Source organism: Zootoca vivipara, chromosome 16 (genome assembly GCF_965207765.1).
Source record: "Zootoca vivipara chromosome 16, rZooViv2.hap1.1, whole genome shotgun sequence".
Lineage (NCBI taxonomy): Eukaryota > Metazoa > Chordata > Lepidosauria > Squamata > Lacertidae > Zootoca > Zootoca vivipara.
Window position 1 is genome coordinate 24,322,064 of NC_142599.1, and position 15,930 is coordinate 24,337,993.

At 45.5% G+C, this 15,930-nt stretch overlaps 1 protein-coding gene across 11 annotated transcripts; it reads right to left on the reverse strand.

The window, feature by feature from the left end:
• Positions 1-55: 55 nt before the first annotated feature.
• SLC25A44 (solute carrier family 25 member 44) lies at positions 56-15,493 on the reverse strand. 11 transcript variants are annotated; one of them, XR_015947364.1, is made up of 6 exons: positions 15,354-15,493; positions 10,501-10,621; positions 8,261-8,894; positions 5,172-5,294; positions 2,927-3,734; positions 56-374 (listed from the first exon to the last, which is right to left on the reverse strand). XR_015947364.1 is itself a non-coding variant. In XM_088659154.1 (5 exons), exons 3-5 carry the CDS (start codon positions 8,880-8,882, stop codon positions 3,421-3,423), a joined length of 1,059 nt encoding a protein of 352 aa, XP_088515280.1. In that variant the 5' UTR covers positions 8,883-8,894; positions 10,501-10,621; positions 15,354-15,493; the 3' UTR covers positions 56-3,420. The 11 variants fall into 11 exon arrangements, 6 of the variants coding, with proteins under 6 accessions (XP_088515280.1, XP_034954874.1, XP_088515281.1 ...); XR_015947363.1 differs by having other exon boundaries at positions 2,852-3,734; XR_015947366.1 differs by having other exon boundaries at positions 5,172-5,299.
• Positions 15,494-15,930: the final 437 nt, after the last annotated feature.

The following is a 15,930-nucleotide window of genomic DNA, read 5'->3' on the forward strand; positions in this document are numbered from 1 at the left end:
TAAAAGGTCATTCGTTTCTACATCATAAGCAAAAGAAGATTCACCAGGAAAAGGGTCAAATAAATAATAAAAACTTTAATTACACTTCAAAGACTTTTTACAGTGCAAAATTGAAACCTGTTTTAATGTACACAAATACATTCAAACTCCATATTGAAACAGCAGGCACAGATATCGGAGATCGCTTGGAAATTCTCCCCATTTAGAGAAGACATGGACAGGCAAATCCTCACTTCTTGTGGCTGTTGAAGATTTCCTGTTGGCCCTATGCACCCCATGCTCAGATCATGTTTGCATCTGTTTTATAGGTAGTCACTACAGCTTCCTCAGATCCGTTCAACGGAGCTCCCTACAGATTCTTTGTGTACTAAAGACTGCAAAACAAAAATAATTCAGAGTATCATTGCACTTTAAAAAACAAAGTCAAGATAAAGAATGGAATGAGATTTCAGCCCAAAGTGGTTATTTGTACTTGAGAAGTGCATAGGACCTTACCAGGAAAAACACATGCCACAAACCGCTCATCAATCAACCAGCACGAGGGATCAGCTACTCTATATACAATCCACTGATAAGGCTCCAAGCATTTTCATAAGGGTTGGTCGTCATATAGCAGATGAACTGACATAAGTAACATACCAATGCAAAACCATCACAGCAGCTTTCCGAAGGGGTGGAGCATTAATCCATCCAACTCCCCTGAGATTATAATAATCTTCCTTTGCCACTTTATCTTAGAAGCAGGAGCGGCTAATGTTTTTTGGGACCCTCCAGGGGGCTGCAGAGAAGTAGTGGGTGTGGCACCCCATACTATAGCACACACACTTGCATGCAAGCACGCAGGACATTGTGCCTACTTTATTTTATTCTTTTGCCACCACTACCAACATTGCTGGAGTTTTGAGTCAGGGAAAGAAAATTTTACTTGGTGGAGTACATCAGGCCCCTGGATCAAGGGTTAGCTACCCCTTCCGCAGAAAAAGCTAATCCACCACACCATGTAGGTGCTCTTAACACATCACCATGTAAACAACCTCCCATCAAAGACAATTGCAAAATGCAATGGAGGTTTTTTTTTGTGAAACTTAAAAATACAGAAAAGTACAAATTAAGAGAAATATGTTTTGACTGCTGCTCTTACCAAGGGAAGGGGAGTCAAAAAATGCCTCCCACTTGGCAAAAATCAAATTCAACACAATTCCCAGCATGTTGGGGGTATTCTGCAGAGTCAACACTACTCCTAGGTGGCCAAAATATGGGCCTGGTTCTGCTCCCTGTGCATTTGCTGACTACGAAATAACCGTGCAGTATGAGGACTCCAAGGTCGCCTAATTTTTTTCGCTTTATTAAAGCCCGGGGGGGGGATCCTTCAGTCCTCCAACAGGTCACCACAGAAGCCCATGCCACACTCAAAGGCCTCATTCTAAGAGACTGAGTGGGAAACCTTATCTGGGCTGTACTATTTCAGATTCCGGAGGGGCTCACATGGACTGGTCCTCTATTTAAAATAAAGGGGGGGTGACCACCCATTAAGAAGGAAGCTCAGCTAGCAAACTGGCTTTCTATGGCAGGGTTTTGTGAGGTTTAAATATGGGGGGGGGAGTCATGTGAGCCTCAACCTGCACTACTACACCCCAGGCACGTGTCTCACCACCTCACTAAGAACTAAACCAAGTATATGGGGTACAAAACCTTATGGTGACAGGTCAAAGACTTTGTCTACTTACAGCTGATTTTGGCCAGGATTGGGATATTTTACCCCTCTTGCTTTCCTGCCCTTAAGTGGAAGTGGGTTGTTTGTCTAGTTCTACCCCCTGGCCCATCCCTTTTCAGCACACCTCCCTGCCTCAGCCTGGGGTGCATTTAGGTTCAGGGGAGCAGGAAAAGCATCAGAAGAGGGTTTGGGAGGGACAGACAGACTGGCCCACATATTCTACTTCCAGGGCCCACAACATGCCAAAAAATTTCCACAGTACAATGTTTATAGGGTTTACTTAAAGAACCCTATAGAAACTTATAGGGTTTACTTATTTGCAGAGTACAAGGTCCATCCATAGCCCCTTTCTTGGTTCCTGATTATGGCACTAGAGTAAACTCTGATCCAAGTTAATATATATATATACATATATATATTAAAAAAAACACTGCTTACTTTAGAGAAAAGGTCCAAAGTGCAGAGAATATCACCTCTCCTGTATTGCTTCCAAAGATGCCCACCCCCGTAATCCATTTTAAAACAAGTGAATTTACTTCCAACATGGTATTACCACCTCTACTCCCCAAACTGCAGCCTTTCACAGACTTACATGGCTACAAAAGCACTGTGGACACAGGGGAGCAAGGTAAAAACAAAACAAAACATGCAGAATCAGCACCAGTGACAATAAAAAATAGTGACAGAAGCAAGATGGGAGGACAAAATGGAAAGACGCCCGTCACTGGAAAGTGGGTTGCCCTGCTTCTCCTACTAGCCCAACAGCTGGAAGTTCTTAGATCAGAAACAGGAACCCAAAGCAACTTCAACCAAGGTGGAGCCAGACCTGCAAAGGGCTGCAGTCTCAACAGGCTGCCCTGCTCAGACAAAAGGAGAAGCTTCCACCCTTGCCCACCGCAAAAGTAGGTGCAGAGCTCCTTCCCAGTTACTACACTTTCATGAAACACTCATTCAGTGATTGAGACATACTTGTACAAAGATAAAAAAGGAAGTATTATACAACTCTTTTCAGCAAGATAATTATGTTCTGCCTTTCAGATGAATCCTAAAGGAGGGGAAAAGCAGATTTCATTGTGCTTAAAAGGAAAGGGTAAACAATTTTAGGGTAGGAATCTTCTTTCTTTTTTTAACACTCACATTTGCAAAGGCCACAGAATAAAGGGTGCGTCCTCCCCAGAGAGGACTTTAATCCTAGAAGATACATGGACGTACCAAAAGTACCACTGTGCACCTCTACTGCTGCAGACTCTCAAAAGGAACTCCTTGCTTTTGGTATTATCTCCCTGCTTTCAAATCTTAACTCTGTAGACATTTTGGAGCGATGTCTGAGGGGATTTATTATTACAGTATTATTTATTTACTAATGACTTCTTTCCAGGAGGTGTGTACAGTTGCTGCTGCAAGTAGCAGTTTCTGCAGCTCACGGGTGGTGGCAGCAAATAGCACAAAGTCTTCGAAGGTAGGAATTTGGCAAAACGAAGAATAAAAACACATTTTCAGAAGATCGTGTTGTTTTGCTTCATTCGTTTAGTTGTGGTGTGTTTCCTTTTAATTCAAAAAGGAAAAAAGAAGATGCGCCAAGGTTCCTTCACATATGAGCAAGAGGTTTTTTACAGTAGGTACTTTCTTTTACAGAATGCTGCAATCAATCCAAAGGGGTAGACAAATACTGGGGAAGGGGACTTTTTATATACTGTCCTTTGCATTTAATCCTTCACTAACAAATACTTGTTAGAAAGCTCTCCGGGCTCACTTTTTGGTGGCTTTTCAACCATGCCAATGGTCCAAGAGATTACAACAAAATCCGACTCCCCCTTCCCCGGTTTTGCTACCAGTGCCTTGAGTCCACCAACTCTGGGCGGAGGCTCAGTTTCTTCAGAGTCTCGTAGCCCACCACGATGACAATGGTGGAAGGGGTGGCTGAGATGATGCGGGCGGAGAGGCCTTTCATCAGGCCCCAGGGCCCTTCCTCTGCTACCAGCTGCTTGAATGTGAGAACAATGGAGCTTCTGCCTTCCACCTGAGCGGGAGAAAAGAACAGCCACAAAGTCAGAGCTTCGCACGGAAACAACACAGGAGAAAAAAACTGTGGACAAACCAAGCAAGCTTGTTTTCCCCTGCTCCAGAAGCTAGGAACTGAACCAAAGGAATCAAGTTACAAGAAAGGAGATTACAACTAAACATCACTAAGAGCTTTCTGATGGCAAGAGCTCTTTGACAGTGGAATATACTCCCAAGAGAGATAGTGGACTCTCCTTCCTTGGTGGTTTTTAAGCAGAGATCGAGTGGCCACCTGTCATGTATCATTTAGCTGAGATTCTTGCACTGCGGGGATTAGGACTAGATGACCCTTGGGGTCCCATCAAACTCTACAATTCTGTGCTTCTACGACCCACCCCACCCATCAAAACAATCATATTCAATGCTAAGAAAAGCCCAAGTTCCAAGAACCAGATACCATATTGGCCCAAATATAAGCCACACCCACAAATAAGCTGCACCTTTAAAATTCAATATAAAATTGGAAAGAAAAAGAAACAGCGGCGGTGGCAAGATGGGCAAGAAGAGACATTCTGAGGGGGGCACACAACTCGCCTCGCAGTACGTCAGGCGGGGTGGGACGGTGAGTGCCGGTAGGGGCTGCCATGGCAGCGCTGCCATGCGATTCCCCTCTGCCTGCCCCACCACTGTTAATGTAGCCAGGGGGTTCCCGCCCTGTGTCCTGAGTGGCGAGCGGCAGAGCAGGCAGAAGGGGATTGCATGGCGGTGGTGTGGCAGCCCCCACTGGCACTCGTTGGCCCACTGCCCACCGCTCCAGGCACTGGGTGGGCATCCCACCCACCCACCCCACGACAGCGAAGACGAACAGTGGGAAGCGCGAAGTGCCAGCACCCGCCACCCCTGCTCGCCAGGGCCCCAGCACGAGTTAAAAGAGTTAAGGGCAGGGTTCACTGTATGTCTGTTTCAGCCAATTTTGGTAAGGTCGCAAATATAAACTGCACTTTAACTTTTCATGGTCAGAATTTGGAAAAAAAAGTGTGGCTTATATTCGGGCCAATACGGTAAGTTACAGAAACTATAGAATTGTGCCAAATTCATTCTCTTTCCAATGTTTTCATTGTATTTCTATTTTATTTACATATTTTAAAGCAAACCTGCCTTTCACGCACAAGTAGCCAAGATAACACATGGCTACTTCAGAATCCTCAGCTTTGTGGGCCTGGGGCCTGCCTCAGGATCCTTCCATTTCTGAGCAGGACTCAAAATGGTGAAATTTACCTGTAAAGTTCGAGACCTGAAAACATGGACAGGATCACAAAGCTGGAAAGTAATTTAAAGGTCATCTAGTTCAAGCACAGGAGAGCATCCTGTGCCCAAGGGAAGCCTAATTTACCATGAGCCCCTGCCAAGGTAATCATTTAAAACGATGCTTTATTTGGCTGTAGGATGCTCTTACCTGCACACGAGCCCGGATGACATCCATGGGGTTGGTGAGAGTGGAAGCTGTCGCAGCGGCCATTGGCCCGGATATGGCTTGGAGGAGCAAGTGTGGACAGTCCTTGGGTGTCAGGCTGGAAAGCTGTTCTGGAAAGAGGAGTGAGAGCCAGGTTACGTATACCAACATATAGGTGTGCCATCTATCTACCTCACTGTGCTGGTGGTGAAGGCAGAGAACAGGGGAGGGCTGCTGCCTTCTGGTCCTGTATACCTGAAGGAGTGTCTCCACCCCCACCATTCAGCACGGACACTGAGATCCAGCACCGAGGGCCTTCTGGCGGTTCTCTCATTGCGAGAAGTAAGGTTACAGGGAACCAGACAGAGGGCCTTCTCGGTAGTGGCACCCGCCCTGTGGAACGCCCTCCCAGCAGATGTCAAGGCAATAAGTAACTATTCTACTTTCAGAAGACAACTGAAGGCGGCCCTGTTTAGGGAAGTTTTTAATGTTTGATGCTGTACTGTTTTTAATATTCGGTTGGAAGCCGCACAGAGTGGCTGGGGAAACCCAGCCAGATGGGCGGGGTATAAATAATAATAATTATTATTATTATTATTATTATTATTATTATTATTATTATTATTATTCTGGTCCAAACTGGAAGCACCTGTTTGGTAGTTGCTGTTGGGAGGGAAAGGCTGGGCTGCATGGAAAACTTAGATCCGGCAGGGATGATCCGAAGTGACATTTTTCTGTTTTAGATTACTGGTGCTTTGCCAAATGTTTTCCAACTGCAACAGGCAAAGCATTTAAATAAAAGGAAAAAACAAAACCCTTTAGTAGCTGGCTGTTTTAGATGAACTTGTAGCAAATGTTTTTTGTTTTTTCCTAATCCACACACAGGATAGTGAGACAGTATCATTATTAAGGTCAGTTTAAAAAATGATAATCCCGGAGTAACATGCAAACTTTCATGTCCCCCCCCCCTTTAGTCAACAAAGAACAGCCATTGTTTATTTATCACAGGATGTCTTGCTGCAGTACGGGACTTGTGGGCCCCAGGCACAGTCTAACCTGATTAAATCTGCAAAATGCTTCATCCATTCCATCTCAAGACTGCCACAACTTGCAAAAAGGGGCTATCCTCGTACCCAGCAATGTATATTCTCTACCACCCACTTCTTTGTTTTTTCAGGGAAAAGGGGTTGTACCCAGTACTTGATTTGGAGAAGAGTGCCAGAAAGCCTGAAAGGTTGCAGAATACATTGCAATTCTGGGGCTTATGCTAATCAAGGAGTCTTCTTACTCATACCACATATTTTTTCCCCCTGAAGGAGCAACATGGCCACTTGGCTTTTTGTATACATACCCTTAGCTGCAATAGCTTTTTGTAGCAAAACCAGCTAATAGTCTTGAGCTTTCCTTGGCATTCACATTTCAGATGTGCACATGCATTCAACAAGATAGGCTTTTCCAACAAAAGCTCAAAACCAATTATTGGGTGTATGGGAGAATTATAGACAGTCTTTACACCAACCGGTTCCCAAGGTGGCTCAAATTATTTAAAAAATATATATTTAAAGCCCAGTAAACAGGTTCACAAAGGCCTGTAAGCCTAGAAGGTATGGAATGTTGGCAACAATTGAGCCTATGGGGATAAGTAATACTAACTCACCCCACTGTGAATCTGGAAGTTCCAGATCCAGACACAGAATGCCAAATAAAGGATCTCTTCCCTTCGCTGCTACTTTTGGGGATGGCGTGGGATACACTGCTGCCTAATCACCTATGCTAAAATCCTGCATTTCTCCATTATTTTCCATAGGCAGCTCTCACTTCTACCCCAGAGGAGGGGGGTAAATGGATTGTGTCTGTGCGTGCAAAGGAACCAGACATCAAACAGACTGGTTGTCTATAAATTAAATTATGGTTGAGACACAGAAATGTTAAGTGTATCAGCTGGAAAAGGAAAAGGAGAACGATGGAGGGCAGTGGGAGAGGGAGTTGGCTGACTCAACTCCACAACAGCTTGTACCCTTGGAGGAGGGGCGGAATAGGGTTGTGGGGCATAACTCCCTTCCTTGCAGTATGCAGAGAAAGGTAAGAGAAAAGGTTAAAAGGGCATATTTTCCTCTTTCACCTCAGACAAGCCTATATACCAATTAAATACTCAGGTTTGGGGCTGCCAGCCAGCCCTTCACCTAATCCCTCTAGAGTTATACAACACAGCAGAGGCAGGCTTCTTTGACCATTTCCCACTTCCTGAAACTCCTCTGCAAGAGGCCTCAACAGCACTGCAAGGCTCTTGTTTGAAGTTGGCAGGAGCCTTGTATGGGACAATGCCTCTTACTGCAACATTTTGTTGCAGGTCTCACTTATAAAAGCAACTTAAATTCCTGCAACCCCCTACATCAGGCACAGCCAAACTTGGCCCTCCAGATGTTTTGGGACTACAATTCCCATCATCCCTGACCACTAGTTCTGTCAGCTAGGGATGATGGGAGTTGTAGTCCCAAAACATCTGGAGGGCCAAGTTTGCCTATGCCTGCCCTACACCCCCCACCAATAAAAAAAAAGCTCAGCAAGTAACATAGGGGTTGCTACCCAGGATGTGTCTTCTTAGCAACTTGCTCTTGTAATTTTTAAGTTGTTTAAAGCTGTTTTCAACATTGTGCAATATTGTGTATTAATGTTGTGCTTTAATTGCTGTAACCTGCCCTGGAAACTTAGAGTGAAGAGCAGGTAATAACACTGTAATAACAAATGAATGATGGTTTGAGTCGACAATATATGCTTTCAGTTCTAAAAGAGCAAATGAGATGCTTGCCAAGCACATCTGGAGAGGGAGTTCCACAACCTCAGAACTGCTTCCTAAAAGGTTCTGCGATCAGTCGCCGCCACTGACGCCCTCTCAGAAGGTAGGTGGCAGCTGGGAGCGCAGGGGCCAGATTGGCTTCCTTAACATTTGTACTGGGGTTTGCATGGGAACAGAGTCTTGCAGTTCCTCTGGTCCCAGCCTGTATGGTGCTTGCAAAGGCAGAGGGTGAGCTTTGATCACCTGCCAGAGAAATGAACAGAAGGGAAGTCCAAAGGCTGCTTTGGTTTCTCACCTGCATAGAAATGGTAGAAGGGCCACCAGACGGCGCTGTTGGGAATGTAAGTGAGTAGGGAGGCCACATAGCCCCTGTAGAACCCCCTCAGCCCGTCGGCCTTGAAGATCTGTGCGATGATGTCCCGCGTTTGTCCGAAGACCGGGAACCGTTTCCCCTCATGGGTCTGCACTCTGAACCGGCCCATGGTCTCGCCCATCCGTTGCATCATCAAATGCTGGGAGATCACATCAATGGGCACCGTGATGCTCTGGGCCACGAGGGAGGCTGAGCCACCGGCCAACAGAGACTTGACTGTGTTGCTGTTGGTGTACTGAGAGAAGTACTTGCGAGTGAGTTCGTACGTCGTCACGTAGCACTGGCCTGAGATCAGGGTGAAGGTGTTGACCAAGAAGCCCCGGTAGAGCCCAGCTGCCCCTTCTGCCCGCAGTATCTTGACAAAAGCGTCAAAGGTCCCGTTGTAGAGGCGCTTCCCCTTCTGGACCTGCAGTCGCGTCCGGATAAGTGTGAAGGGGTACACGCTGACCCGGATCATCATGGTCATGCAGACGCCAAAGACGTAGAATTTCTTCTTGTCCAGGTGCTCCCACTCGATGATCTGGATGTTGCGCTTGTCCTCCATGGCTGACGCCCCCTAGTAATGAGGCAGGAAAGACACACTGATTATTCCTAGACAAGCTGCTCATTTGGGATTCAGGCTCAGCTGCCCAACCTGCCCACAGTATTTAATCAACCATCAGCAAGGCTTTACAGCAGCTTTTGTCAAACCAATGCCCTCCAATTGTTTAGGACTACAACTCCCATCAGCCCTAGATGGCCTGGCTCTTCTGGATCATAACTCCCATCAGTCTCAGCCAGCACAACCTCTCAAACTCGCATGGAGTTTGTGCTGTGAGCCAATTCTAGAAGTCCATGGAAAGCAATTCCACAGAATATGAGCTCTCAAAAGGTTTCAAGTAGGGTTGCCACCCAATTGAAAGAAACTGCTGCTGATTTATAATTATATGAATGTTATCAAGTCTCCATAAATTTGCAGATGATAGCAGTTGTGACAAAGGCACTCTCTTCAAGTTTCAGATTATGTATTCACAGGCCCTTAACAGGCAGTATATTAGATGAGGCATTCCCTTCTATAAGAGAAGTAGGAATGCCTCTAAGATGGCATACATCGCCTGGTTTTGCTAGCTCCTTTAAATTGTATGAAAGATACTGAAAAAATCTGCCACCCAGTTGAGGGCACATTTTAAATAAAACAAACTGATTAATCAGCTGAGCACCATATAACCTAGTTGCCATCCTTTGCAGTTCCCAGGTGCTGAAATCTTTTATAGTGCTGACTTTGATTTCTATGATTTTCAGTGGTAGTGCAGCAGCAGCAATGGCGAGAACCTCAGCTATTTGCCCAACCACCACCTTTCACCAGAAAAAAAGGAATTATGCAAAACAAGATTTCTGTGCAAACTGGCCTAATTCACATAATAGATACAACTTGCAGTATTTCTTTTCAGTAGTCTCAAGCAAATTCCAAATGCTACAGCATTCTTAAAGGTTATCGCTTTAATTGTTCAGATTTTTATCACTTTGTTTTGCTTTTTTCCCTGGTTGCTTATCAAGGTTGGCCAGAAAAAAACCTCACACATTTGCCTTTTGAAAAGACAGGGCCAAACTATATAAACTAGTAGTCAGTATTTTCTCAGAATGTTTCATTCCACTTCTCACTCCTTTAGAGCAGCAATAAAAGTCTCAGGAGCAACTGTGTCCATACTGCTTCTGAGTTCACAACACAACCTTAAACTGGCTCTTCTAGAAAACCTGCCCATTTGGTGGGAAGAAAGCCAACGTCTCTTTCCTGACAGCTTTCCAAAAGTGGATTGAAAGGAAACTGGGCGGGTCCATGTTCAGGTTTTACCTGTGTAGCTTGGATAAACTCATTTTATTCTCTAGACCAGCCTTTGCAAACCTGATGCCCTCCAGATGACTCAGTTCAGACAATTCTCCCAAACCAGTTTGGAGATGTGGGAATGTGACATAAGCTCCTGTCTCTGATTCTGTAGCAGTTACGCTTTAGGTCCTGCTGGATTTTATTTCGGCTCTATGGCTTGCCTGCTGCATGATGCCTGAACTGAGTCATTCTCAAGCAGCGCAACATTCTGGATGAAGAGATGCTTATTTATTGGATTTATATATCTCCTTCCCAACAGAACTCATCAAAGGCAAAAAATGTAGCTACTAAATGGTACCTTTTACTGAACATGTAGTGCAGGAGGATTTGTGGGCAAAGATGAGATTCTCTCCCCATGCATGTTGAGTTCCCAGCTATTGCCAAACCGTTAGATTTCTTCCATTCCCGACACCAACCTTCTGTAAAGTAAAGAGAATAAGCATTATGTGTTTACAGGGGGTGGAGGTAAGGCAGAGAAGAGAGCTGTGGTGAAGGGATAACATGGCCACCACCCACTGTAGATGATATGCTCTCTACCATTTATGCCTTTGCAAAACGTAAAATACTGTAGGTTTTGCTCTACAATCCTAAAGACTAGAAACTTGATTTTAAATGACAGCTGAAATTCTCAGAAATCTGCAGAAGCAACCCCATTCTTATATTCAGTGCCACATTCCATCTCAGCTGCACAGACCGAAGTCCATCCACAGGGCAAAGTTGGACTTTCTGCGGATGGAAGAGGGAGCTTCCTCAAGTCACATTTTTCATTGACCATTGTGCTCCTCTCCTTCACATCTCTAACTAAGAAAATGTGTCCTATTCAGTCATTTCTAGTTGTGTACATATGAATGCAAGAAGCTGGCTTATGCCAAGCCAGATCAATGTCCATTTAGTCCATTACAATCTATTCTGATAGGCAGCAGCTTGCCAAGGCTCAATGTCCTCCCCAGCTCCAGCAGAAGCTCTTAAAGTTACTAAGATTTCCTGCATTGGCAGGGGTTGACCTTCGAACCCCTTCCACTTCGATGATTCTGGAATGAAAAAAGTGAAGAGTTGTCAAAGTGGAATTAGACCCTCCACAGCAGGGCTGATGGAAGCCTGGCTTCCTATCTCTCCCTCTGTTGCGACTAAATGGGATGGAAAATGCTCCCTGAAAATAGGAAATTAATTAAGCCACCAGGGAATAGGTTCTAGTTCAACCAAGCCTTTTCCCTACTCTGCTGATTTTCTATTTTCAGGCAGCTTTAAAATACACCCCCAACACATACACACTCTTCCACCTGCTGCAGATGAAGGCTAGCCTAAATGTCATTTGAAGCGCAAAATATGGCAAACTTGCAAATAAGTCTTCAGGTTATTAGCTTTTTGTTTTTTTGTTTGTTTTTTTACTAACCTGCTCTTCCAAAATTGCATATGTAAATTGTGGACCGGCAGCTAGAAAATACTGTAGACCAATAACTTGTGTCAATACATTTTAAGTGAGACCTGGCCTCTGTGAGCAGCACTTAGGAGGTGTAAGCAGAGCAACAAAGAGGTTAAGACATAAGATGCACACAAGACCATAAGGGCTAATGACCCTGAGAATAAAATCTATTGGCTTATTCATCTGAAATGGTCAGAATCCTCCATAACCTCAGAAACCCTTTTCTCCCACATCTTCCTTTCTGCCTTGTAACATTCACTTATGTTAGCCTTGCACTTTGTTTACAAATCAGCTGAGACACAACCTCCTTAGTGGTGGCCCCTACATGGTGGAAATCCACTTCTTAGCCAAACTCTAAGAAGGGAGTCTTTCTAATCAAGCGGTGGCCAGCTGGATGCTTTTAGGGATTCCATACCCCAGGGCTATTCATGAAGATGGTTGGGAAGCTGCAGCTCATGTAGAATGTAGTTGTCATGTTGTTATGCACGACAGCAAGATGGAGATCATGGACCATTGGTACTTAAAGCCCTGAAGAGCTCAAGACTCAAGTATTTAAAGGAACACTTTCCTCAGTACTTGCCACCAAGAAGATGCTCCAGGCTTAACAAGGGAGGACCTGCTCATGGTCCCCGACAGGTATTGCCTGTAGGGTGGTGACACAAAGTAAGACCTTTGTGGTGGTAGCAGTGCCTCAGTTGTGAATTCCCTTACTGTGGAGATAGATTGTCCCTCCTGTTATTCTCATCCATAGCTGGAGTGGTACTCAATAGTCTTAAGTATCACTGTCTGCTGAACTTTATGAACTTGGCTAACTCCCTAAAGCTATCTGAGGTCGTGGCTCTCACCATATCCTAAACATTTCTCACCATCCCTATTCTCCACAGCCTGCTGGTTTATATAGTCTGCATTTATTATTAAGATAGTGTTGCATTTTATTTGTTGATACTTTCAGTTCCTTTTTGTTAGTTTCTCTTATTTAATTTTTTTGAATGCTGCTTTGCATATAATTCTTGTATTAAAAGCAGGCTAAGAAATCCAGTTTGGTGTTTTTTTAAGGGACATGTTTCACTTCAGTAGTATAAACAAGCCCAAGTTTAGCAAAAGCTGCAGCTCTCTCTAAACGTGATTCTTTGGCCAATGAAGTTGGGGCTTTTGTGCTCTAGTCTAGAGGAGAGAAAAAAGACAAGGCTCTGGGACTTGCCCAGAACAGGAGCTGAGCAAGGGCCCACCCCACTTGACACAGTTCTCTAGGGACAGTAAGAAGTCAAACAACTGGAAAGGCAGCAGGCACAGCTAATTTTAATTCTGAACTCATCTCTCCGAAGGCTAAAGGAACTTAGGGTAGCCAAGTAGATTAACATTTACATAGTTTCTTTCCCCCAAACAAGAAACAAATATTGTCGTGTTAATAGCTGGAGCCTTTCTACAATGCACTTAATCATCTCCCTCCACCATCCCCAGTTCACAGTGGGGGGAACCAAGTCCTACCATGAACAAAGCCATGGTTTACAAGTCTGCAGAGTCACATGATTACACAGAAAAACTGAGAAGAAGAGTCAGGTATTGTGAATTCTAGAGTAGATTCTCAAACTGCTGGATCACAAGGCAGGACAAAAGTACCAAGATTCACATAACACTCTGCAGAGTGCTACAGAAATACAAACCCAGCATACTGCTGTATGCGGAATTAGCATAAATTATCTAATCTGTCCGCTCAACTCCTGCACTCATTTCTACATATTTCGAGACCCACCAAGCCCAATGCAGCTCTCTTGCAACCTATTGTGGGTTGCCTGGAACGGTTGTTTTCTCTGTCTCTCTCATCACATTTGCATAGCTGTCAACTTTCGGATTTGAAAATAAGGGATCAGGAGCCTCACCTGTCCACTTTCGGATTTGAAAATAAGGGATCAGGAGCCTCACCTGTCCACTTTCAGATTTGAAAATAAGGGATCAGCAGCCTCACCTGTCCTGGGGACAGTCTACGGTATATCTAACAATCCAGGATAGCAGCGGGAAACGGCGCTGGAATAAGGGAATTTCCAGCAAAAAAAAAAGGAAAGTTGACAGCTGTGGCTTGGAATAAGGGAGTTTCCCGCCAAAAAAAGGGAGGGTTGGCAGCTAGGCACATTTGGTGGTAGGCAGCAGAACCAGGAGTATGACTGTGGCTCCAAGGAGCCACCATAAATGGCTGGCAGTCTGTGTTTCGCTCGACAGGTTGTAAGTTAGGCAGGTATGCTTAAGTCTTTAAGAGACACTGCTTTCACCTCTTTATTTCCATGAACTAGAAACTTATTAAGGAGAAAAAGAAAGGGCTCCCAGGTGACAAACGCCAAGGTTTGTCACCATGCAGCAGACACATGGTTGTGTGAAAAAATAAGCTGGGGCAAATTCATGGACAACTAATATCAGCACCTATGAGGTTGCCAACGAAGTACCAACAGTCATACATGACACCTCAGAGGACTTCTCTGGTGCCTGGAGGTTCCCTTCTCTACCCAACCCCACCCCTGAAATCGGCCTTCAAAGACCTATTCTACTGTAGCCAATAGAGGAGTTTGCAGGCATGGAGGTACCTGCAAGTTTCTCTGGTTGAAATGGGCCCCAAAAGGTTGGCAACCCGTGTGCTCCAGAAGCAACTTCTATCCTTATACAATCTACAAGATTGCACTAGCATCCTTCTCATATCCTCTTCCTCCCACCCAAAGCCTTACATAATTTCATCTCCACAGTCTACGAGCCCCAATAGTACCTTTAGCATTGCTCCTACCCACAAGCTCAACAATTCTAGTCTGCTTCATAGCTTCTCCATAGTGCAGATTTCCCAATGAACCCACCTTGGTCCCCTGCCTGCTCCCCCAAATACTCTTTTTATATGCCCCAAATCCTCATTATCCTGCTCCCCATCTGCAGCCCACATCCCTATTCCCACCTCTCTTCTTTCAAGCCCTTTGTAGCATTTGTGTTTTCCACTTTAGACACTTGAGAAGTACAGTATATTTTTATGACCAACCTTGTTTTTGTAATTTTAAACTGTTGTGTGTATATAAAAGTTTCATGTTTTTGTTGCATTTTAATAGTTGCATTAGGGTGAAGGGCGGGAAAAAGATTATTATAGTAATACTATTTCCTCTCCACTCTCACCTCTCCTCCCCCCCGCGGTAAGCTGCCTCACAGGAACAAGCCTACTCCCCACAACATCACCTCCTTCCTATGGGGTGCTTTGGCCCTTTCCCCTTCACATGACCTCTTCACCCCAATAGGAGTCCATCCCCATTGAAACCAACTCTCTCCTAAACCTTATAACATAGACTACACACACGTATACATATAACACCCTCTCGAGGCCAGCTGTTTCTGTTTTTAGTCCCATCAGGGGAAAAGGCGAGGTATAAATAAATTAATAAAATATTATGGGCCCTTCCCCCAACTCTGAATACAGTACACTGCAGATACCTGCTCCCCTCCCTACAAACGACTCTCAAGGGGGACGGCGTCTTCGTGTCCCTAAACATCAGCTCCCGCCTTCATCACGCACCTTGCACCCCCACCCCACGAGCTTCTCCCCACGAGCCCCCCCCCCATGGCGGGTGGTTAGGCCCCTCCTCCTTTCAGAGGCCCCGCCCCGCGCCCCTCACTCACCTCCTGGCGGCGGTTGGGCGTCCCCCCTCCTGTCCCTGTCCCCTGAGGAACCACTCTCTTCCCTGCCCCAGGCAGCGGCCCCTTACCTTACCCCAGCGCGCCCCCTAGCAGGCTGCCTCTCACTGGCCCCAGCTCCGACTATGTCCCCTCAGCTTCTCCTCACGGTGTCCGGGCAAAGCCCTCGGGCCAAGGGGCGGGGCCTCTCGGCCACCCGCCCGAGCCAATCAACGAGCAGAAATCGTCCCTCACGCTCCAGCCCCCATCTTACTTCCTGGCTAACCGAGGCCTCCTGGCCGACTTCATCTTACTTCGCTTGCGCTCGCCTCGCTGCCAGTGACAAAGATGGAAGCGGCGGGTTGGCGGGGCAGAGGGGAGGGGGCATGCGACGCGTTAAGAGCGCATGGAGGCCGAAAGGAGGAGCATGGAGTTTCGAAATACTAGAGTGGTACTTCCTGTGAAAGACGCTGCGATTCTCTAGGGTTTATAGTTATTTTGAATTTGCGCTTTTCAGACTCGAGTAGGTTTTCTGACATCCGGATTTTTTTGGACCTTATATTCCCCCCACTATGAAGACGCTGCTTTTATTTAGCAATCGTTAGGGTTAAAATACTCTATTAATCCACTCACCCCTGAAAATGGGTTCAGGGTTCCAGTAATCTCCCT